Genomic DNA, 22,384 nt, shown 5'->3' with positions numbered 1-22,384 from the left:
ATATACTTTCTCTGTATTCTCGTTATCTCATTTCTGAAGGCTTCCCATTTTCCAGGCATCCCTTTACCTGCGAACATCTGCCTCCAATCACCTTGTAAAAGTTCTTGCCTAATGCCGTCAAAATAGGCTTTTCTCCACTTTAGAACTTCAACTTTTAGATCTGGTCTATCCTTTTCCATCATTATTTTAAGACTAATAAAATTGTGGTCTCTGGCCCCAAAGTGCTCCCCCACTGACACCTCAGTCACCTGCCCTGCCTTATTTCCCAAGAGTAGGTCAAATTTTGCACCTTCTCTAGTAGGTACATCCACATACTGAAACAGAAAATTTTCTTGTAGACACTTAAGAAATTCCTCTCCATCTAAACCCTTAACAGTATGGCAGTCCCAGTCTATGTTTGGAAAGTTAAAATCCCCTACCATAACCAACCTATTATTCTTACGGATAGCTGAGATCTCCTTACAAGTTTGTTTCTCAATTTCCCTCTGACTATTAGGGGGTCTATAATACAATCCCAATAAGGTGATCATCCCTTTTTTATTTCTCAGTTCCACCCAAATAACTTCCCTGGTTATGTTTCCGGGACTATCCTCCCTCAGCACAGCTGTGATGCTTTCCCTTATCAAAAATGCCAAACCCCCTCCCCTCTTGCCTCCCTTTCTTTCCTTCCTGTAGTCTTTGTATCCTGGAACATTAAGCTGCCAGTCTTGTCAATCCCTGAGCCATGTTTCTGTAATTGCTATGATATCCCAGTCCCATGTTCCTAACCATGCCCTGAGTTCACTGCCTTCCCTCTTAGGCCCATTGCTTTGAAATAAATGCAGTTCAGTCAACTTTAAGGTTAATAAATGTAAAAGTGTATTCTATTTGGATATTTTTGAAAGGAGCAATGACATATTGGATAAATGGAAATATAAAATGGAGCTCTAGACAAACAGACGAGTACAATGTGACAGGTGCAGCCATATTCATGAAAATATATTAATATACTGCTTTAGATCATTAATAATGAGTGCAAATTAAATTGAGAGCAGTAAGCTGTTATTTAAATTGACTATATGCATAATCAAGGCAAGAAGAAAATACTGGAACCTGCATGAGTTCAAAATGGTAAATTGGATTAATAATTAAAATAAATATAATTTACTCAGGAACTGTCTTGTGATTTTATCACTATATTTGGATTTTGTGTTTTTTTAATGAAAAGGAATTCCATAGTAGGCAGAAGAACATGAAGAAGTGGGAACATATAAACTACCCTGTATTAGGTGAATATCATGTTAATCCAGGAAGGAGAAGCCATTGAGAATTTTGAAGACAGTGAACTGTGTGGGCTTATGCCATTGAGGACCTTTTGAACATTGTGTTTCTCTTTCTATGCCATCTTATATCCATTTTCAGTGTACAATATCATGAAACATACCTCTCCTGTGGTTAAAAGTTATGTGAGTTCATTTCTCAGAGAATTTTAATCTCACTTACTCCTCTCACTTACACAGACCTCTCAGTATCAATGTCACCAGCATCTTTCAGCACACATCCTCACTATTTCTCCAAGAATTCCTTTGGCTCATTGGCAACTCACACATTTGAGGCAAACTGTTGTGGATACATGCTGCGATTCAGAATTGAACACTAATTCACTCAACATTTGAGTGCAGAGAGTATTGCATTGCTCACGTAGTCAAGACACCCTAAGATAATATGGTACTTGGAAAAAAAAGCAATTAGCTATCATTTATTTGTCTGCCATTTATGGCTCTTGACGTGTGTAATTATGATTGTCTACAAAACAATTACAACACTTCAAAATAAATTAGGTCACAATTTTTGTTCTGCAGTGGTGCCTGTTTAATTAAAAATGCTTTTTAGTGAGAATCAGAAAAAAGCTTTGGTCCCAAAAGTGCCAGCTGATTAACAGTGCAATGAGGGAACCAGTGCATTTGGGACCTGAGTGACAGGAAAACCAAAATGTTATTTATTTATTGTGGTTGATGGATTGGAGAAATAAATTCAGGAACATTGGTCCTGGTGGGCAGTGGTCATAACTTTTACTAGTTTAAGTCATCAAATGGGTGATTTGGTGTTGAGTTTTCAAAATAGAACCCAGTGAAAATTGAGATTGAATCTGTATTTCTGACCCAGATCAGCCAGTTAAATAAAAGCATAAACTGCTGGAGAAATTCAGCAGGCCTTGCAGCATCTATGCAGAGAAAGCAGAGTTAATGTTTGAAGTCCAGTGACATTTCTTCTGAACTGATGGTAGCTAGGAAAAGGTGGTAAATGTGCTGATGTCAGAGGGTGGGGGAGGAGTGAGACAATAGATGGAGGTAGAGCCCAGAGAAAGAGCGTACGATGGGGAGACAAATGGATGGATAATTGTATGCTCAGGAGAAAGAAAAACTGACAAGGAGCGCATGAGTAGATGAAAATAGATTGTCTGAGTGAAAGCAGCCCATGTCATGACAAGACATGGGGTGTGTGGTCGTGGTTAAAGGATATGGATGATGGTGTTCAGGTAATAAAATGATCAAAATTGATATTGAGCTCTGCAGTGCTCCAGCGAGGCTCAGCGCATGCTGGAAGATCAGCATCATCTTTTCCACCTGGGGACACTGCAGCCCTTAGGACTCAATGTTGAGTTTAATAATTTGGAGTTAGAGGTATTGTGGAGTCATGGTTTGTCGGGGGGTAGGTTTGTGATTAGATGGCTGAGGGGTAGCTGGGCTGGGATGGAGATCAGCTGTATTATTGTTGGGTCATGACAGGTTTGAATTCTTCTAACGTTTCCTGCCCAACTACTAAAGTAAGAGTGTCATACAAACAAGAAAAACATATAGGGAGATAGTGAGGAAAGAGATCAATCTGACGCTGGTACAGTTGAGAACAGAAGCGAGTCAAACAGTCAGGGCAGGCAGGGACAAGGTAGGACTAATAAATTAAACTGCATTTATTTCAATGCAAGGGGCCTAACAGGGAAGGCAGATGAACTCAGGGCATGGTTAGGAACATGGGACTGGGATATCATAGCAATTACAGAAACATGACTCAGGGATGGACATGACTGGCAGCTTAATGTTCCAGGATACAAATGCTACAGGAAGGATAGAAAGGGAGGCAAGAGAGGAGGGGGAGTGACGTTTTTGACAAGTGATAGCATTACAGCTGTGCTGAGGGAGGATATTCCTGGAAATTCATCCAGGGAAGTTATTTGGGTGGAACTGAGAAATAAGAAAGGGATGATCACCTTATTGAAATTGTATTATAGACCTCCTAATAGTCAGAGGGAAATTGAGAAACAAATTTGTAAGGAGATCTCAGCTATCTGTAAAAATAATAGGGTGGTTATGGTAGGAGAGTTTAACTTTCCAAAAATAGACTGGGACTGCCATAGTGTTAAGGATTTAAATTTGTTAAGTGTGAACAAGAACATTTTCTGACTCAGTGTGTGGATGTACCTACGAGAGAAGGTGCAAAACTTGACCTACTCTTGGGAAATAGGGCAGGGCAGGTGACTGAGGTGTCAGTGGGGGAGCACTTTGGGGCCAGAGACCATAATTCTATTAGTTTTAAAAAAGTGATGGAAAAGCATAGACCAGATCAAAAAGCTGAAATTCTAAATTGGAGAAAGGCCAATTTTGATGATATTAGGCAAGAACTTTCAAAAGCTGATGGTGATAGATATTCACAGGTAAAGGGATGACTGGAAAATGGGAAGCCTTCAGAAATGAGATACCGAAAATACAGAGAAAGTATATTCCTGTTAGGGTGAAAGGAAAGACTGGTAGGTGTAGGGAATGCTGGATGACTAAAGAATTTGAGGGTTTGTTTAAGAAAAGGAAGGAAGCATATGTCAGGGAAAGAGAGGATGGATCGAGGGAAGCCTTAGAAGAGTATAAAGGCCGTAGGAGTATACTTAAGAGGGAAATCAGGAGGGCAAAAAGGGGACATGAGATAGCTTTGGCAAATAGAATTAAGGAGAATCCAAAGGGTTTTTACAAATACATAAAGGACAAAAGGGTAACTAGGGAGAGAATAGGGCCCCTCAAAGATCAGCAAGGCGGCCTTTGTGTGGAGCCGCAGGAGATGGGGGAGATACTAAAGAAGTATTTTGCATCAGTATTTCCTGTGAAAAAGGACATGGAAGATACAGAATGTAGGGAAATAGATGACATCTTGAAAAATGCCCAGATTATTCATGAGGAAGTGCTGGATGTCTTGAAACGCATAAAGGTGGATATATCCCCAGGACCTGATCAACTGTACCCTCGAACTCTGTGGGAAGCTAGGGAAGTGATTGCTGGGCCTCTTGCTGAGATATTTGTATCATCGATAGTCACAAGTGAGGTGCCAGAAGACTGGAGGTTGACTAACATGGTGCCACTGTTTAAGAAGGGTGATAAGGACAAGCCATGGAACTATAGATCAGTGAGACTGTCATCGGTGGTGGGCAAGTTGTTGGAGGGAATCCTGAAGGTCAGGATGTACATGTATTTGGAAAGGCAAGGACTGATTAGGGATAGTCAACATGGTTTTGTGTGTAGGAAATCATGTCTCAGAAATATGATTGAGTTTTTTGAAGAAGTAACAAAGAGGCTTGATGAGGGCAGAGTGGTAGATGTGATCTATATGGGACTTCTGGAAGGTGTTCGACAAGGGTCCCCATGGGAGACTGGTTAGCAAGGTTATATCTCACGGAATACAGGGAGAACTAGCCAGTTGGATACAGAACTGGCTCAAAGGTAGAAGACAGAGGGTGGTGGTGGAGGGTTGTTTTTCAGACTGAAGGCCTGTGACCAGTGGAGTGCCATAAGGATTGGTGCTGGGTCCTCTACTTTTTGTCATTCATATAAATGATTTGGATGTGAGTATTAGAGGTATATTTAGTAAGTTTGCAGATGACACCATAACTGGAAGTGTAGTGGACAGCAAAGAAGATTACCTGACATTACAACAGGATCTTGATCAGATGGGCCAATGGGCTGAGAAGTGGCAGATGGAGTTTAATTCAGATAAATGCAAGGTGCTGCATTTTGGGAAAGCAAATCTTAGCAGGACTTGTACACTTAATGGTAAGGTCCTAGGGAGTTTTGCTGAACAAAGAGACCTTGGGGTGCAGGTTCATAGCTCCATGAAAGTGGAGTTGCATGTATATAGGATAGTGAAGAAGGAGTTTGGTAAGCTTTCCTTTATCGGTCAGAGTCTTGAGTACAGGAATTGGGAGGTCATGTTGCGGCTGTACAGGACATTGATTAGACCACAGTTGGAATATTGCATGCAACTCTGGTCTCCTTCCTATTGTAAAGATGTTGTGAAACTTGAAAGGATTCAGAAAAGATTTACAAGGATATTGCCAGGGTTGGAGGATTTGAGCTATAGGCAGAGACTGAATAGGCTGGGGCTGTTTTCCCTGTAGCGTTGAAGACTATGGGGTGACCTTGTAGAGGTTTACAAAATTAAGAGGGGCATGGATAGGATAAATAGACAAAGTCTTTTCCCTGGGGTGGGGGAGTCCAGAACTAGAGGACATAGGTTTAGGGTGAGAGGAGAAAGATATAAAAGAGACCTCTGGGGCAACTTTTTCACGCAGAAGGTGGTACGTGCATGGAATGAGCTGCCAGAGGAAGTAGTGGAGGTTGGTACAAGTGCAACATTTAAAAGGCATTTGGATGGGTATATGAATAGGGAGGGTTTGGAGGGATATGGGCCGGATGCTGGCACGTGGGACTAGATTGGGTTGGGATATCTGGTTGGCATGGATAGGTTGGACCAAAGGATCTGTTTCAGTGCTGTACATCTCTATGACTCTATGTGGGTCATTCGGTCCCTTCAGCCGAACGTCTGTTAAAATCCTGCTGATTTGATTGTAACCTCAAAACCACATGCCTGCCTTACTGATGATAAGATTTCACCCATTTGCTTGTGAAGAATATATCCACATCCAGCTTACAAATATTCAAAGATTCTGGGTAGAATGTTCCTTCTCGAGTGGACATCAGTGAGAAACTTAGGTAAATATAGTGAAAATGGGAAAATCGAATTCTCAAAGTCAAGAAACACATTTCTGATTTTCTCCATAAAGTTTAAACAATGAGTTCTGAAACTTGCTAACCACATGATTTCTTTTGTATTTGGACGCCATTATTAGCTAATCTCACGTCATTTCTGCTCAGCTTCCAATTATCCCCTCCCCACCTGAGAAATTAGACTGGGCCAATTTAGAGAAGTTACCTAATGGCTATGGCTCACTTTTTTAGCTAGCCAATCTTATACCAATAATATTGTAGCCCCTACAAAATCAGTTTTCACTTTCCGCAGTAACTTTTGATGTGACACTTTATCCAACAGCTTCTGGAAACCTAAGTACATCTAACAATTTCCCTTTATCCACAGTACATTTTACTTCCTCAAAGCACTCCAACAGATTGCCCAAAAATGATAGTGGCATTGACTCACCCTTGATTACCTTGAACATAGGTTATGGTCTGCTATAACTTATAATAGAACACAGAAAAAAAAGCACAGGATCGGGCCCTTTGGCCTGCTATATCTGTACGACCATGATGCCATTCTAAACTAATCCCATCTATCTGCACTTGGCCTGTATCCCTCTATTCCCTGCCCATTCATATGCCGGTCTAAATGCCTCTTAAATGTTGCTTTTGTAACTGCTTCTAACACTTCCCCAGCAGCATGTTCCAGGAATTTACCACTCTCACCATTAAAAACTTGCCTCTCATACCTCCTTTAAACTTTCCCCCGTCACCTTAAAACTATGCCCCCTAATAATCGACATTTCCACCCCAGGGAAAAAAAAATTCTGACTATCTCCCTTATCCATGCCTCTCACAATTTTATATACTTCTATCAGGTCGTCTCTCAGCTTCCAACACTCTGGCAAAAGCAATCCAAGTTTGTCCAACATCCCCTTATAACTAATAGTCTCCAATCCAGGCAACACTCTGGTAAACGTCTTTTGCACCCTCGCCAAAGCCTCCACATCCTTCCTACAGTGTAGTGACCAGAACTGCACACAATACTCCAAATGTGGCCTAATCAAAGTTTTGTACAGCTAAAACATTGACTTGCTCACTTTTATACTCACGCCCTGATTGAAGGCAAACATGCCTTATACTTTCTTTACCACCTCATCCATTTCAGGATAAGCTTTCAGGGAGCTATAGAGTTGCACCCCAATATTCCTCTGCAATGCTCCTAAGGATCCTGCCATTTTCTTTTCTCTTGCATTTGACCTCCCAGAAAGCGTGACACTTATCTGGATTCAAATCCATCTGCTATCTTTGCCCAATTTTCCAACTGATCTATAACCTGCTGTATCATTTGACAACCTTCTTCCCCATTTTCAACGTGACCAATTTTCCTGTCATCTACAAAGTTATTAATCAGACCAACAACATTTACTAATAGCGTCTAACATTTTTGTGATGACAAATATTAAAATGGCATGTATGTTCTTAGATTTCTGTCTCTCTTCTTTTTTGATGATAGGAGTTGTATTCATTATCTCCCAATCTAATGGAATTTCGCCACATTAAGGGAGCTTTGGAAAATTGCATCAAGTTTCTCAGTAGCCAGTTCCTTTTTTACCCCTAGGGCACTGGTCAGCCTACAGCTCCTGCAATTTATTCAGTACCACTTCTCTTGTGATTTTTGAGGCTTTCTTTCCCTTCAATTCCTGATTTATAGCTGCTTATTAGACCCTCTATAGTGAAAACAAATGCAAATACCTGTTCAATTCATAAAATCTCAGTTTCCATTTCTAATTCTATGGATTTATCTTCACATTACCACTTTTATTTTTCAGATATGTGTATAAATTATTTTGACTTTTCTACCTAGCTTTCTTCTATATTCTAATGTTTCCCTCCTTATTCATTATTTGCTTTCTTTTATATTCTATCAATTTTTCCGACATGCTATTGTCACTTTGCAATTATTTGCTTTTTCTTTAAATTTGATAATACTCATAAATTAAACATGGATGGTAGGTCCATAGATTTTTGTTTTGGAATGTACCTTGTTGTAAAGTGAAAGATGGGTAAATGTACCCTGACTAATCTTGACCAGTTTATAGTAACCATTTTCAACTCAGGCACATTTGCTGTGAGATAAACAAACAGGACTAGAGTCAGGGGAAGGTCCAACAAATGCTTATTGAACACTTAAGGAAAAACAATATTTATCAATTCTACTATTGTACTTCCGAGGATTCACTATACCTTATCCAGAGGTCCCTACTGCTGCATTTCAATTGTTTGTCTGAAAAGACTGATAATACCTGTTCAATCAGGCTGGTATAGGCTGTTCATTGGTGTTTGAGGATTGGCTGATGTTTCAGAACCTGTAGTTGTCAATTTTGGCTTCCCCTCTCATCTATGGCTGGTCTGATCTTCGGGTCATCTCATGGAGGTGGTCTCTCTGGAAATGCCATTGAAGAAGTTGCAAAAAGCAGAGCAAACTGGGCTCCAGATTACCCTTTTTATCTCCCCCTTCATGACCTTGAAAATTCTGTGGCCTGTGTTTGATTCTAGCATTGGGCAGGGGCAGGAAGATCCAATGAGGTGACTATTTCCTACATTTTACTTTTTTATATCTATATACTCTGCATATGCTTGGACTTGTGCTGAGCTGCATACTGCCAAGTCTGTGTCACATTCTCGGAACAAAGCAGGTTCACTGGAGATGCAAACAACGTTCAACTAAAAAAAAAATGGCAGTTATTATTTGGCCAACCGGTTCCAGGTCTGACTTGTTTTAACAAGAAATTGATTGTTCAAGGCATGGTTGCATGAATCTATTTGTTCCAGCTATGCGGTTTGCACATTGCTGAGTCTGATTAGGTTAAAATTTGGCTTCTACGTTCCAATTTTTTATCCATGCTATTGAACATTTGTCAATATTTCTGTAACAATTTTGGACAACATGAGTCAACTGATCACAATTTGCATTCTGAAGTATCCCCCTTAAATATCTGCCAATGTATCTCAATTGACTTAACCTTTAACCTTTGCCAATTCACTTTAGAAAAAATCGTCTTGGACCAATCTCTCTCCCTCAAATTGAATACATGACGCAATTGTATTATGGACCCTGTTAATTACGGGTGCCTTCACTACAAGGTCATTAATTATTCCCATTACATTGTGCAATATTTGGTCTAGTGTAGCATACTGTCCGGTAGGATCCAAAACATGCTGTTCTAAGAAATACCAGAAAAACATTTGAGGAAATACTGTTTTTTGATGGGGTTACTTCTTTGACAGCAATCTTTAGATATTCACATTTTACTGAAGCCTGAAGATGCTCTACAATTTAATCATACAAACAGAAAGTATTATTATTCTTACAACTCAACCAATCTGGCGGAACAAATTGTGAGAGAGCCTGAGTATCACACCAGCCTGAGCCTGGGCGGCACGGTGGCACAGTGGTTAGCACTGTTGCCTCACAGCGCCAGAGACCTGGGTTCAATTCCCGCCTCAGGCAACTGACTGTGTGGAGTTTGCACATTCTCCCCGAGTCTGCGTGGGTTTCCTCTGGGTGCTCCGGTTTCCTCCCACAGTTCAAAAATGTGTAGGTCAGGTGAATTGGCCATGCTAAAATGCCCGTAGTGTTAGGTAAGGGGTAAATGTAGGGGAATGGGTCTGGGTGGGTCGCGCTTCGGCGGGTCAGTGTGGACTTGTTGGGCCGAAGGACCTGTTTCCACACTGTAAGTAATCTAATCTAATCTTCACATACGGATGATAGCCTTTATTGTGGGATTGTTGATGATAAATTCTGGATTAGTGGTGCTGGAAGAGCACAGCAGTTCAGGCAGCATCCAAGGAGCCTGATTTCGAAGCTCCTTGGATGCTGCCTGAACTGCTGTGCTCTTCCAGCACCACTAATCCAGAATCTGGTTTCCAGCATCTGCAGTCATTGTTTTTACCTTGTTGATGATAAATGTCCAATCTTTGGGTGAGAAAAATGCAAGGTAATATCAATAAGAATTGAAACACATTTAATACTTTGAAGATGGCTAAAATTAGCCAAGATTTTACACTTAAAAATCAATGATCTATTAGATAGGCTGCCTATGCTTAAAGATTCATAATGAACCAGTACCAAATGAGATGCATCCAAGGATAATGAGTGATAATTGCAGTGACGCTGGCCTTGAACTTTCCAATCTTCCTTAAACTTAGTTTGGACAATTGGCCACACAGATGCTTTCCTGATGGTGGGATAAACGGAATAAATAAATCAACTCAGGTTGGTGAGGGCTGTGTGATGCAGTGGTACTGTCACTGCCTATGAGTCTGGGGGCCCAGGTTCAAGACCCACCTGTTCTGGAAGTGTGTGTGATAACATCTCTGAACAGGTTGATTGGAAACATTTTGTGGCGCAGTGATCGTGTTTCTGCCAACGAACTAGAAGACCTAGGTTTGATTCCCACTTGCTCCAGAGGTGTATTATAACACATCTGAACAGAGTTGATTAAAAGTATTGATGCATAAGGCACAATTTCAAAATTCATGGATGATACAAAATTGGGAAGCATTGTGAAATGTAAAGATGAAAATGCTAAGTTTGAAAAGGACATGGAAATGCTGGTGGAATAGGTGACAACAGGCAGATGAAGTCCAATATAGAGAAAGACATAAGTTGTATTGGCACAATATGGGAGATGGAGTCAAAATTTAAAAAGGGAATGCAGGAGAAGAAATCTGGATGCAAATGTACATGTCATTACAGGACAGAGAATGGCTCAAGTCATTAATAAGGTGTCCCGTTTGTAAAATAGAACAGAAACTTCTAGTTTTATTAATAAGGGCCAGTATACAAGAGCAAGAATATATTACACATTTTGCATCAAATGAATATTGCATTCAGTTCTGGATAAGGGACTTTTGGGAAGATGTGAAGATTTTGGAAAGAATCAAGAGAATTCCAGGGATGAGGAACTTCAGTGATAGAGATAGTCACAAAAGTTTGGACTGTCTTCCTTAAACAAAATGGAGATTTGATGGAGACATGCAAAAATGATGAGGGAGTTGGGACAGAGCAGATAAGTGGCAGTTCATCTCTACCAATGGATTGAGAACAAAAATGCAGATTTAAAGTAACTGACAAAAGCAAAGGTAGCATGAGGAAAAACTTTTTCACATATTAGAACATAAGAACTAGCAGCAGGAGTAGCCAATTCAGCTCTCTCAAGCTTGTTCCACCATTTAATACAATCATGGCTGATCTCATCTTTTCCTTGACTCTACTTTGCTGCCCGCTCCCTTTAACCCTTTAGTCCATTAGTAATTAAAACTCTATCTCCTCCTAAAGTTTTTTCGATGTCCCAGAATCTAATGTGCTCTGGGATAGTGAATTCCTGATTCATTGAGATAAAGTGAGGGCTGCAGATGCTGGAGATCAGAGCTGAAAATGTGTTGCTGGAAAAGCGCAGCAGGTCAGGCAGCATCCAAGGAACAGGAGAATCGACATTTCGGGCATAAGCCTGAAGAAGGGCTTATGCCCGAAACGTCGATTCTCCTGTTCCTTGGATGCTGCCTGACCTGCTGAGCTTTTCCAGCAACACACATTTTCAATTCCTGATTCATAACCATTTGAGAGAATTCTTCATCTGTTTTAATTCCGCCATACCACATTCTTTGCTTAAAATTATTACATCTTGTTCTGGATTGCCCCTCAAGGGGAAATTCCTACTCGTCTACGTCATTAATATTCTTTTGCATCTTATTTACCTCAATTAAATCTCCTCCCATACTTGTAAATTAGCGAGTACGTGCTCATAAAACAAGCCTTTTATCTCTGGAATTAATCCAGTGAACTTTCTTTGAAATACCTCCACACAATTAAATCCATCCTCAGGTAAGGTGGCCAAACCTATACGCAGTACAGTATTCCAGATGTAATCCCACCAATATTTTGTCCAATTACAACAACTTTCCTCCTTTTATATTCCATTCCTTTAGCAATAAATACAAACATTCCAATAGACATCCTTATTAACTGTTCTACTTGCATATTAGCAACTCATGCAAGAGGACACCCAGATCCCACTACGCTGAAACATTTTGTTTCTCTCCAATGAGATAATAAATTGCCTTTCTAATCTTCTGACCAAAATGAATAAACTCACTCACAATTTTGCCCCATTCAACTAACCTATCCATAACCCTTTGTAAAATCCTCACTTCTTCCTTGCAAATTACTTTCCCAACAATCAAAAAAATGTTGTAAAACTTGAAAGAATTCAAAAAAGATTTACAAGGATGTTGCCAGGGTTGGACAATTTGGAGATGCCGGTGTTGGACTGGGGTGTACAAAGTTAAAAAATCACACAACACCAGGTTTAGTCCAACAGGTTTAATTGGAAACAATAGCTTTCAGTGCGCTGCTCCTTCATTAAGTCATTGTGGAATATAAGATTGTAAGACACAGAATTTATAGTAAAAGTTTACAGTGTGATGTAACTGAAATTATACATTGAAAAATACCTTGATTGTTTGTTAAATCTCTCAGCTATTAGAATGACCATGTTAGTTTCACTTCTTTCATATGTAAATCAGAAAACTTTTTTTAAACAGTACATTCTCAGGTTAACTTTAACAATTGGTGTCAGCCCAGATAATATGTTGAAGGTGTTCGCACCGTGTGCTGTTGTCTGTGCCATAATGTTTACACTGATTCTAATCTAAAAAATGAGTTAACAGAATCTTACATGGATTCATGCAGTTTTTGAGCAAAGTAAAATGTAATTCTGCAAGTACAAATTCACCCCACAAATGTATATGTGTATGTGTGCATGTGGGTTTGGGTTTGTGTGTGTCTGGGATGGGGAATTGTGAGTGTGAGATAGAGTATATATGTGTGTGATTGTAAAGGGGTCTAAGTCTGTGCGAGGGTGCATGTGTGAGTGTGTGCGTCTGTAGGAGTGTGTGTGTGTCTGTGTGCGTGTCTGTATATAGGAGTGCCTCTGTGTTTGTGACTGTATAGTGCAATGTGTGTTTGTGTATGTGTTTGTGTGTATAGTGCAATGGTGGTCACCTGCAGTGTGACATGAACCCAAGGTCCTGGTTGAGGCCCTCCCTACGGGTATCCAACTTAGCTATCATCTCTGCTCGGCCACTTTTCGCTGCTGCCTGTTCCAAAGTCCACCTTGGAGGATGGTCAACCGAAGGTCCGAGGTCGAATGTACTGGACTGCTGGAGTGTTCTCCAACTGGTAGAGAACACTCCTGTCTGTTGATTATTGTGCGGTGCCCATTCATCCATCGCTGTAGCCTCTGCTCAGTTTCACCATTGTACAATGCTTCAGGGCATCCTTGCCTGCAGCATATGACATAGAAAACGTTGGCTGAGTACCTGCCACGTACATGTTGAGAGGTGTCCCCATGCGTAATGGTGGTATCCATGTTTACACTCTGACACATCTTTCAGCGCCTACTGTGACAGGGTTGTTTGGAGTTGTCCTGAAAGCTGGGCAGTTTGCTACGAACAATGATCTGTTTGAGGTTTGGTGGTTGTTTAAAGGTGAGCAGTGGAGGTGTGGGGAAGGTCTTGGCGAGGTGCTCATCCTTATTGATAATGTGTTGCAGGCCATGAAAAACAGTGTAGATTTTCAGCTCCTGGGAATTAGTGGACAACGAAGGGCACCCTGTCAGTTGCAGCACGTGTCTGTCTCCTGAGAAGGTCATTACGGTTCTTTGCTGTGGCACGTCGGAACTGGCGGTCAATGAGTTGAGCCAGGGTTGGAGAATTCGAGGAACAGGGAGAGGCTGAATACGCTGGGTCTGTTTTCTCTGGTGCATCGGAGGCTGAGGGGTGACCGTATAGAGATTTATAGAATTATGATGGGCATGTATAGATTAAATAGACAAAGTCTTTTCCCTGGGGTGAGGGAGTCCAGAACTAGAGGGCATAGGTATAGGGTGAGAGGGGAAATATATAAAAGGAACCTAAGGGACAAGTTTTTCATTTTGGACTCCCCTACCCTGGGGAAAAGATCTTGGCCATTCAACCTATCTATGCCCCTCACAATTTCATAAACTTCTATAAGGTCACCCTGCAGCATCCAATGTTCCAGGGGTTGAAATCTTACAACTGTAGAAATGGCTGTACAAATTGAAGGCCACATGTGGAGTACTGAGAACAGTTTGGTCCCCTTATTTAAGGAAAGGTATTATTTCAGAAAAAGTTCCGACAAGGTTCGTTAGGATGATTCCTGATATGAAGAGTTTGTCTCATGAGCATAGAGTCAGAGCGATGCGCAGCATTGAAAGAGACCCTTCGATCCAACTCGTCTATGCCAACCAGATATCCCAACCCAATCTCGTCCCACCTGCCAGCACCCGGCCTACAACCCTCCAAACCCTTCCTATTCATAGACACACCCAGATGTCTTTTAAACATTACAATCGTACTAGCCTACACCACATCCTCTGACTGCTCATTCCATACATGCACCACCCTCTGCATGAAAAAGTTGCCTCAGGTCTCATTTTTTCCCTCACCCTAAACCTATGCCCTCTAGTTCTGGACTCCCCACTCTAGGGAAGAGACTTTTGTCTATTTATCCTATCCATGCACCTCATTATTTTATAAACCTCTATAAAGATCACTCCTCAGCCTAAGGTTTTATTAAAAATGTGACATTTTAACTCAATGCTTTGAAGGTGTGAGGTCAGAGTCTGTATGCATTCCAACCTTGAGTCAGACTGGTTTTATTTCCAAAGTAGGAATTTGTGAAATATCACAGAACTGCCTGGATTGTGTGCTTTTCGAATGTGTGAAAGCCAACCTTACAGGTTATAAATTCCTACTTTGTAAACAGAACCAGTCTGACTCAAGCTTGAAAGACTCTAACCTTGAATTGTCATGTTTTTGATTTATAAAACTAAGTTATCTTGGGACTATGACTTGATAGAATGAAGTTGCAGGTTTTCAGCGATTAATATGTAAATCCTCAAACTTCTAAGTCATTAAAGATTTAACAGCAATCTAGATTTGTTCAATACTTCACATCAATTACCTCCACATAAACCTGTTGGGTCTATAACTTGGGCTCGTGTGATTTTTGACTTTGTCCACCACAGCATCTCCACATCATTGGAATTTAGAAAAGGTGATCTCAGTAAAACAGGTCAAGATTTAAAAGGGGAATCATAGGCTAAATACTGGTAGGATATCACCACCTGTCATGGGAGAGTAAAGGGCCAGAGTTTAATCTCATAATGAAGGGGTGGCCAATTCATGACTGAAATCAGGAAGTACTTGAGGGTAAGAAGTTGGTTGGGGGGGTCAATTTTTGTGTATACTTGAGTGACCGAATGGACTACTCCTTTTGATCTGATTTAAAAATGCAGGTACAGTAGATTCTCAATTATCTGAACAATATAGGCAGGGAGTATTTTGTTTGCATAACTGATCTATCAGATAATCAATATGATCATAAACAAGCAGTAATGTATGAATGCCAGTCATCCAAACATTTCTTGGTTATCTGGTAATGCATGTCATAATGCTGTTTAATTAAATGCTAGGCCACCCAACACTGTTTTTAGTGACTCAGATCTTGTTTGGATTATCAAAAATTTGGTTAATAGATTGTACTGCACATTTTCTCCTTTAGATTAGATTACTTAGTGTGGAAACAGGCCCTTCGGCCCAACAAGTCCACACCGACCTGCCGAAGCGCAACCCACCCATTCCCCTACATTTACCTAACACTATGGGCAATTTAGTATGACCAATTCACCTAACCCGCACATCTTTGGACTGTGGGAGGAAACCGGAACACCCAGAGGAAACCCATGCAGACATGGGGAGAATGTCTGTGTGGAGTTTGCACAGTCGCCTGAGTCGGGAATTGAACCCAGGTCTCTCACGCTGTGAGGCAGCAGTGCTAACCACTGTGCCACCCCATCACATCATTGGCATACCTACACCCAATGTCTGCAACAATTAGTGACAGCTCAATCAACAACTTCTCAGACAATTTGGAAAAGTACTGGCCTAACCTGTACCTATATGCTGGAAACAAATCAGACAAAATTTTCTGAACTTTTACAAAAGCATCCTTTAAATTTAAATGCATGTGATTGATTTTGGACATCCAATTTAGGAACTTAATGTCACTTTAGCTTTTCACTATGAGTGGCAAAATCCCAGTTCTCCCCAACATCAGATAAACAGTCAAAATGTAAAATAAAGCAAGTGATATTTTATTTCAGCAGCAAAGATTCATTGCAGAACATTCGAGATAGTTAAGCAAAACAATGTCAACTTCAGCTTAGTGAAAGATTTTTGATGTCTTTAAAATGTTTCCTGTTGATCCAATAGTTTAGAATGGTTTCACACTAACTTCAAAAGTCCACTCAGCCAGCATCTAATGCCTCCTGCGTCTTCCCCGTACACGTGTCCTAAGCCCTCTGGTGCCAAAATGCTGCTGCCCTCAAATTGCACCTGTCAGAGGTGTTGTGGCTAACTCCTGGGACTGCACAGTTTCAGTATTCGGAGCGGTCAAGAATGGTTCTACTGGGTTTGTTTGTGCCACTTCCGTATTAGCTGCACGAACATCAGGTTTTTGTATTACTTGGTTAAAGTCACTTGCAGCACCTTGGTGTTGAATTTCCTTTGAAACAGTCAATGCATCAGTAAGTTTTTGAATTGAAAGTGCCAGCTGCTGACAAAGACTGGTCCTTAACTCCCTCACCTCCTGGCAAAGACCTGTCTTCAACTCCCTCACCTCTTGACAAAGACTGGTCATCTCCTGTCTGATTAAATTCAAAGAGTCTAACTGTCTGTCATGTTGACCAACCAATATGTCTCGCAGTCCTGTAACAAAGTGCTCTTCCACCAATGTTTCAACATGGGATTGAAGTGGTTGTGTCACTGAGGCTGATGGATGAACTGCTGTAGTTGTTGGACCCTCCCCACTTGACATTTGAGACTGGTATATCACATATCCTCCTCCTAACCCTACAGCATCAACTTCATAATTGCTTGAAACATATTCAGCTGTGCCTCGTTCAGAGCAAGAAGGGCCGAGAGACAGAGATAGGGCAATCTGAATGTTCTCCCACGATTGTAGTCCTCCCACAAAAGCATCATTTTGCTTGCCCTCCCCGCCAACATTTGCCACCTCCTGCTCCTCTGGAGGCCACTCAACTTCTTTCTTTAATTCAATTACATTTATGTTCGTCTCCTCTTTCACCCATGGCTCCATTCCCTCTCCATGCCAGCTTTCAACAATATTGTGTGCTGTTGCCTGCTCACTATCTCCAGCTGATGTATCCATAGATGGATGTGCAACTGTCAGAACAAATCACTGATGCAGCTTCATGGCATATCACAGGGGTCCACATGCAGACATGGTTTATACATTCAGTTAGCACTTGCCTCTCCCATTGCAATGTCTGATTGACTACCAGATACTGAACTGATTCCCACCAGCTGCCTTGCCCTCTTCATACTCAGATTCTTGAGAAATGCCACACCACTGTCCCTGGTCAGTAAATGTTCCCGAGCATTATGAGCCATGCATCATACTTGTGCTATCTTGCTAAGATTTGACTCACTTCATAGTTTAGAGTTAACATTCAGTAAACATTTTTCTCACTAATTCAAGGGAACTGTACAAATTGTCAAGAGCCCAACTTCCAAGAGTAACAACTTCACAACCCTCTCAAATATGTCACTCAATCTGTCCACAAAACAAGACCTTCACTTCATAACCGGTTAAATCCTAAATGAAAGTTCTGCAGGACTACACCATATGACCAGCATGTAACAAAATGAGACATGGCATGAGAACAGCAAAGGAACAATGGAACAACACAGATTTAGAACTGGGAAAATAAAGGTACTAACATCACATTCTTTCAAATGTGGTTTAGAACAATTTATAAAGTGTCCCTTTAACCATTTGTTCACAAGTCTTCTGTAAATTGTAATTAGTGTACTGCAGTAACAATGAAAAATTGCAACAGGTAACAAAAACAATTTTAACATGTAAAATGGGTACAAACATTACAATTTAAGCCAACGCTAACTAATCAGAACACTTGCACATATGAACAATGCAGATTGATAGCCAACAATGGCAGAAACCTCAATATATGAGAACAGTGGATTTCAATTGCATATCAGAAGATTCACAAGAAAATGGTCAATAGGTGTTTCAGTCTGAGCGAGGAGTATTTTCAATAGCTCTTCATTTGCACTGTTTAAAAAAAAAACACAAATATTAGTGAACAGCCGAGAAAGTGACACCCTCCAATGTTTACAATGACATCAAGAAATGACAATTGAGACTTGCGATTAATAACATGTTCTTTTGGCTTCTTTCAGCCAAACAAGGCAACTCCCAATTGTAAACAATATTGCACTGAGCACTTGATTTAAATATGTTAACCATCTCTAACTACAACCCATAATTAAGAGAATTCTGAATTGACCATAACTAGGAATGTTATTACCACAATGTGGTAAAACAACCAAAATGTTGAAAAATTAAACCTGCATTGGCAGCCAACATTACTTACCACTTTCGGCAGAATCTTTGACAAAATACTGCAACGTTTCTTCAATGCTAATTGCTGAAAAAACAAAATAAAGCATGTCAGAAGGTATAATAGCCAGGAAAATAAACAGGATAGCAAATGTCTTCACCTTTAGTCAGAAATGAAATAGAGCATCATCAGTCATCGCATCTGACGGCACTTCCTATGTGTATTATCATCATTCTGAGATGGAAGAACGGAAACTTTTGGTACAGTAATTTGATTGCAAGCAATGTTACACTCATTAAAACTCACCTGAAAATTAATGATCTGTGTGTATACCCAAGCATTCAAATGGTCAACATCTCCACCTGAGATAAGAGAAATGTGCTCAAAATTATTAAATCTTGGTATATTTAACTCAGGAACCTAATGCTGTGATCAGAGAACCAATACACAACACTGCTCACTGACAGTAATTTCAGCTTTCAGTAGTCAAGGCAGAGAAGCAATAAAACAAACCAGGATATAAATGTGTGTAGAAGATTTTAAGCATGGGTTTCAGGAAAATCTTAGGGCCAAGACTGAATGGCTGCAAATGAAAAACTGAAATAAGGGAAATGCAACAAGAGCACCCCAAAATGCTTCAGTAAAAGTGACCACAATCCATTAAGGAAAAAAGTCATTTGCCACATAAAGGTCCTACCTTCAGCACTGGCAAAAGCCAATTCGTGATTGAAGTCAGGTCAGCACTATTTAGCCATCTTCCATTACAACAACAGGCTCTTGGATCCAAAGGAAAACACCAGACAATGTGAGCATTCAATTGCTTTTGAAAAGAAATTTGTTTTTTAAAGAGCAAATAAGCCAACATCTATATTTACATCAAAAAGGTCTTAAAACATGATCAGAAAACCATTGCTCAACACATTCCAATCTGACGGTAATTCCAGCTTTTGAGTTTGGTTTCATCATTCATGTCTACCCACAACAGGTTATTCAAGTTTAGATACTAATCACAAGAGTGAAAGCTCTTTTCAAAAAAGAGCAAGCATTGGCTTACAAGATGACAAAGCTAGTCTCCATTTTAGTGTATGTACATAATCTATTCAAAAAACCCAATGATAGTGAATTTTATCAAGGGCACAAGCTGACCTGTTAGAACAAACACTGTAGCGAATCTATCCAACTCCCATTCTTCAGATATGAAAATGGACAACTGCATTGGAAAAAAGAAATTAGAAAATACACCATTAGAATTCAGTACTTAACAGCCAGGCCACCTTACACCACTTAGAGCTGTTTTGGATCATTTTCTTCATGCAAGTAATTCTACATGAAAATGTGCAAATTCATAAAACTTGTGCTATACATGAAGAAACATGCTTACTAAGGACAGACCATTTTCAGTCATTAAAATCAAAACTTCAGTGGTGCAATTTGAGGTTTGCTGCAGGTTATGCCTACGGCACTCAACTAATTATGCTGAAGCTTTGACAACTGCCATGCAATTCGTGATGAGAATACTCCGAGGCAAGCATGCCTGCTATTTGTTAAATCAATAGCATAAGGAGCTGAAAAATGTGTTGCTGGAAAAACACAGGTCAGGCAGCATCCAAGGAGCAGAATAGACGTTTCAGGCATAAGCCCTTCTTCGGGAATCTTCAGGCTTATGCCTGAAACATCGATTCTCCTGCTCCTTGAATGCTGCCTGACCTGCTGCGCTTTTCTAGTGACACATTTTTCAGCTGATCTCCAGCATCTGCAGTCCTCACTTTCTCCCAGTTTTTCAAAAGGTGGCCATGACACTAGGAATCATGGACTTTGCACCCACTTGATGTAGAATTGAAGTACAACATTTAAAGAAACTGACCAATTAACATACTCCAGCAGAGGTATCAACTGTTAAAATAAAATAGTAATAATCAGTAATTTCATTCTTCAACTCAGGATTTGTTAAAAATGAAGTTTCATATTTAAAAAGTCAGAATCAGAACAGGATCATCAGTTTTCAAATCTGACAGCACTTCCTATTCGGTTTTATCATTAAAAGGAGAAATAAAAGGCTTTTTACAAGCTCAAAATATCCTTTGCACCTCATATTAATCGTGTTTCCTATGCCCCTGCAAACTTAAGTGATTCCTCACATCTTTGCAATTCAATACTAACGATACACAATTACAGACAAAAATACAGAACCAAGTGCAAAAAACAAGAATTGCAGATGCTGGAAATCTGAAACAAAAACGTAAAGTGCTGGAGAAACACAGGTCAGCGAGCATCTGTAGTGGGAAAGCAGCATAAAGGTCACAGGACTTTTCCAGGAACACATTTTCAGCTCTGATCTCCAGCATCTGCAGTCCTTACATTGGCAGAATTGCTTTCTCCAGATTAGATCCCATACGGTGTGGAAATAGGCCCTTCGGCTCAAGTCCTACACTCAAAAGAAACCCACCCAGAACCATTCCCCTACATTTACCCTTAAGTAACAGGCAAGTTTGCAAGGCCAATTCACCTAACCTGCACATCTTTGGAAGGAAACCCTTGCAGACATGGGGAGAATGTGCAAACCTCCACACAGACACGTGCCCGAGCGGGACTTCAACCCGGATCACTGGCGCTGTGAGGCAGCAGGGCTAACCACTGAGCCACCGAAGCACAAGAGGGGAGGCGAGGTTACACTCGGAACCTTTCATCAAGGCAGATGCTGCCAGACCTGCTGATATCCTCCAGCAATTCCTGTTTTATAAAAGTGATTCATTCATGCGAACGAAACGAAAATCCCACCGTGCGCCTCCTGAACCTGCAGCAGATAAAAAGTGCCTTCGCCTCAAGTTGCGCCATACTGGCTCCAGCCCTGAACAGAGGCGCCTATTGATTGCGTGGGAGGGCCGCGGTTCCCCCGGATAGTGTGATGGGTGAAGAGCCGCATACCCAGTTCCCCCACTACCCCCCCCCCCCCTCCTTTAGAGACCCGGCCGCCATCTTGCCGAAAAGAACACGTGCGACCGAAAAGGTCCCGGCAAAGTAATGGAACCCGACACGGGGCTCAGACGGAAATTCCGGCGAACTAGCCTCCGGAAGTCAACAGCGAGGTGCGGGGAAGATAACGGGAGACAGGCGGAGGGAGGCTACGGCGCAGGCGCCCGATCTTCGCACACGCGGTGGTAGAGAACAACGCATACGCCCCATCGGCACGGGGCCGGGGGTGAAAGAGGGAAACGGCGCAGGCGCCGGACCGGCACACGGGGGAAGAGGGGAACAGCTCATGCGCCGCATTGGCGCAAAGAGAAATAAAGTGATCAGCGCAGGCGTGGGTCCGGCACACATACCGTGACCGGGAAAAGCGCAAGCGTTCCTTTCACCGTGGTGCCAGCAGCACCCCGTCCACTCAAAACACGCGGTGCGTTTCCACTGGAGAATAATAAGTTTGTGAAACTCGAATCATTCGCTGAGAATACACTTCAACCGCTATCTCGTAACGGATTACCATCATGACGGCAGCTCGCGGGCCGAGCCGCTTCTTCGTAGAGCGGAATACAGACCATCCGTACAGAGTTAGCGACACCCTCAGAGAGACTGTTGGTGTCGCTGGTTCCTGTTCTTATAGGCTCGGCTGGGCGCGTTCCGTGACGTCACATCAGAACTTTAAATTAAACTTCTAATCGTGAACACACACCAGCTCGGGGATGTACATCAAATTTAAATTGCTGCGCTGTTTAAAAAAACTCGATATGTACCTTCATTTTCAATATTGATTTATGAACGGGGCAGTGGAGGAAAGTCATTTCCGCTCTGTTTAAATCGGGCGCGCGCGGGGTTGAGTCACGTGATGGTTCTGAATGATCTGAGTAGTTTAAGTTAGCA

At 41.2% G+C, this 22,384-nt stretch overlaps 1 protein-coding gene and 3 non-coding genes across 4 annotated transcripts; all 4 read right to left on the bottom strand.

The window, feature by feature from the left end:
- Nucleotides 1-16,216: 16,216 nt before the first annotated feature.
- On the bottom strand, nt 16,217-22,099 carry LOC122555816 (uncharacterized). The gene is made up of 6 exons (XM_087993720.1): nt 22,008-22,099; nt 19,673-19,736; nt 19,224-19,302; nt 18,833-18,888; nt 18,560-18,613; nt 16,217-18,237 (listed from the first exon to the last, which is right to left on the bottom strand). The coding sequence occupies exon 6, from the start codon at nt 17,311-17,313 to the stop codon at nt 16,468-16,470; it is 846 nt and encodes a 281-aa protein (XP_087849846.1). The 5' UTR covers nt 17,314-18,237; nt 18,560-18,613; nt 18,833-18,888; nt 19,224-19,302; nt 19,673-19,736; nt 22,008-22,099; the 3' UTR covers nt 16,217-16,467.
- LOC122556403 (small nucleolar RNA SNORD49) lies at nt 18,691-18,763 on the bottom strand. Its single transcript, XR_006313519.1, has one exon. It is a non-coding gene; the product is annotated as a small nucleolar RNA SNORD49 (small nucleolar RNA).
- Nucleotides 19,423-19,494, bottom strand: LOC122556406 (small nucleolar RNA SNORD65). Its single transcript, XR_006313522.1, has one exon. It is a non-coding gene; the product is annotated as a small nucleolar RNA SNORD65 (small nucleolar RNA).
- Nucleotides 20,500-20,568, bottom strand: LOC122547142 (small nucleolar RNA SNORD49). The gene has a single exon (XR_006310900.1). It is a non-coding gene; the product is annotated as a small nucleolar RNA SNORD49 (small nucleolar RNA).
- Nucleotides 22,100-22,384: the final 285 nt, after the last annotated feature.

This window comes from Chiloscyllium plagiosum, unplaced genomic scaffold (assembly GCF_037043375.1).
Source record: "Chiloscyllium plagiosum isolate Xiang-an unplaced genomic scaffold, Cpla_swu_hap1 HiC_scaffold_13, whole genome shotgun sequence".
NCBI lineage: Eukaryota > Metazoa > Chordata > Chondrichthyes > Orectolobiformes > Hemiscylliidae > Chiloscyllium > Chiloscyllium plagiosum.
Note: the sequence above shows the minus strand (reverse complement) of the source record. Positions and strands in the feature narration are given on the sequence as shown.

Excerpts from the sequence above, each read along its gene's own strand:
- LOC122555816 (XM_087993720.1), bottom strand. The coding sequence starts at position 17,313 with ATGGATACATCAGCTGGAGATAGTGAGCAGGCAACAGCACACAATATT.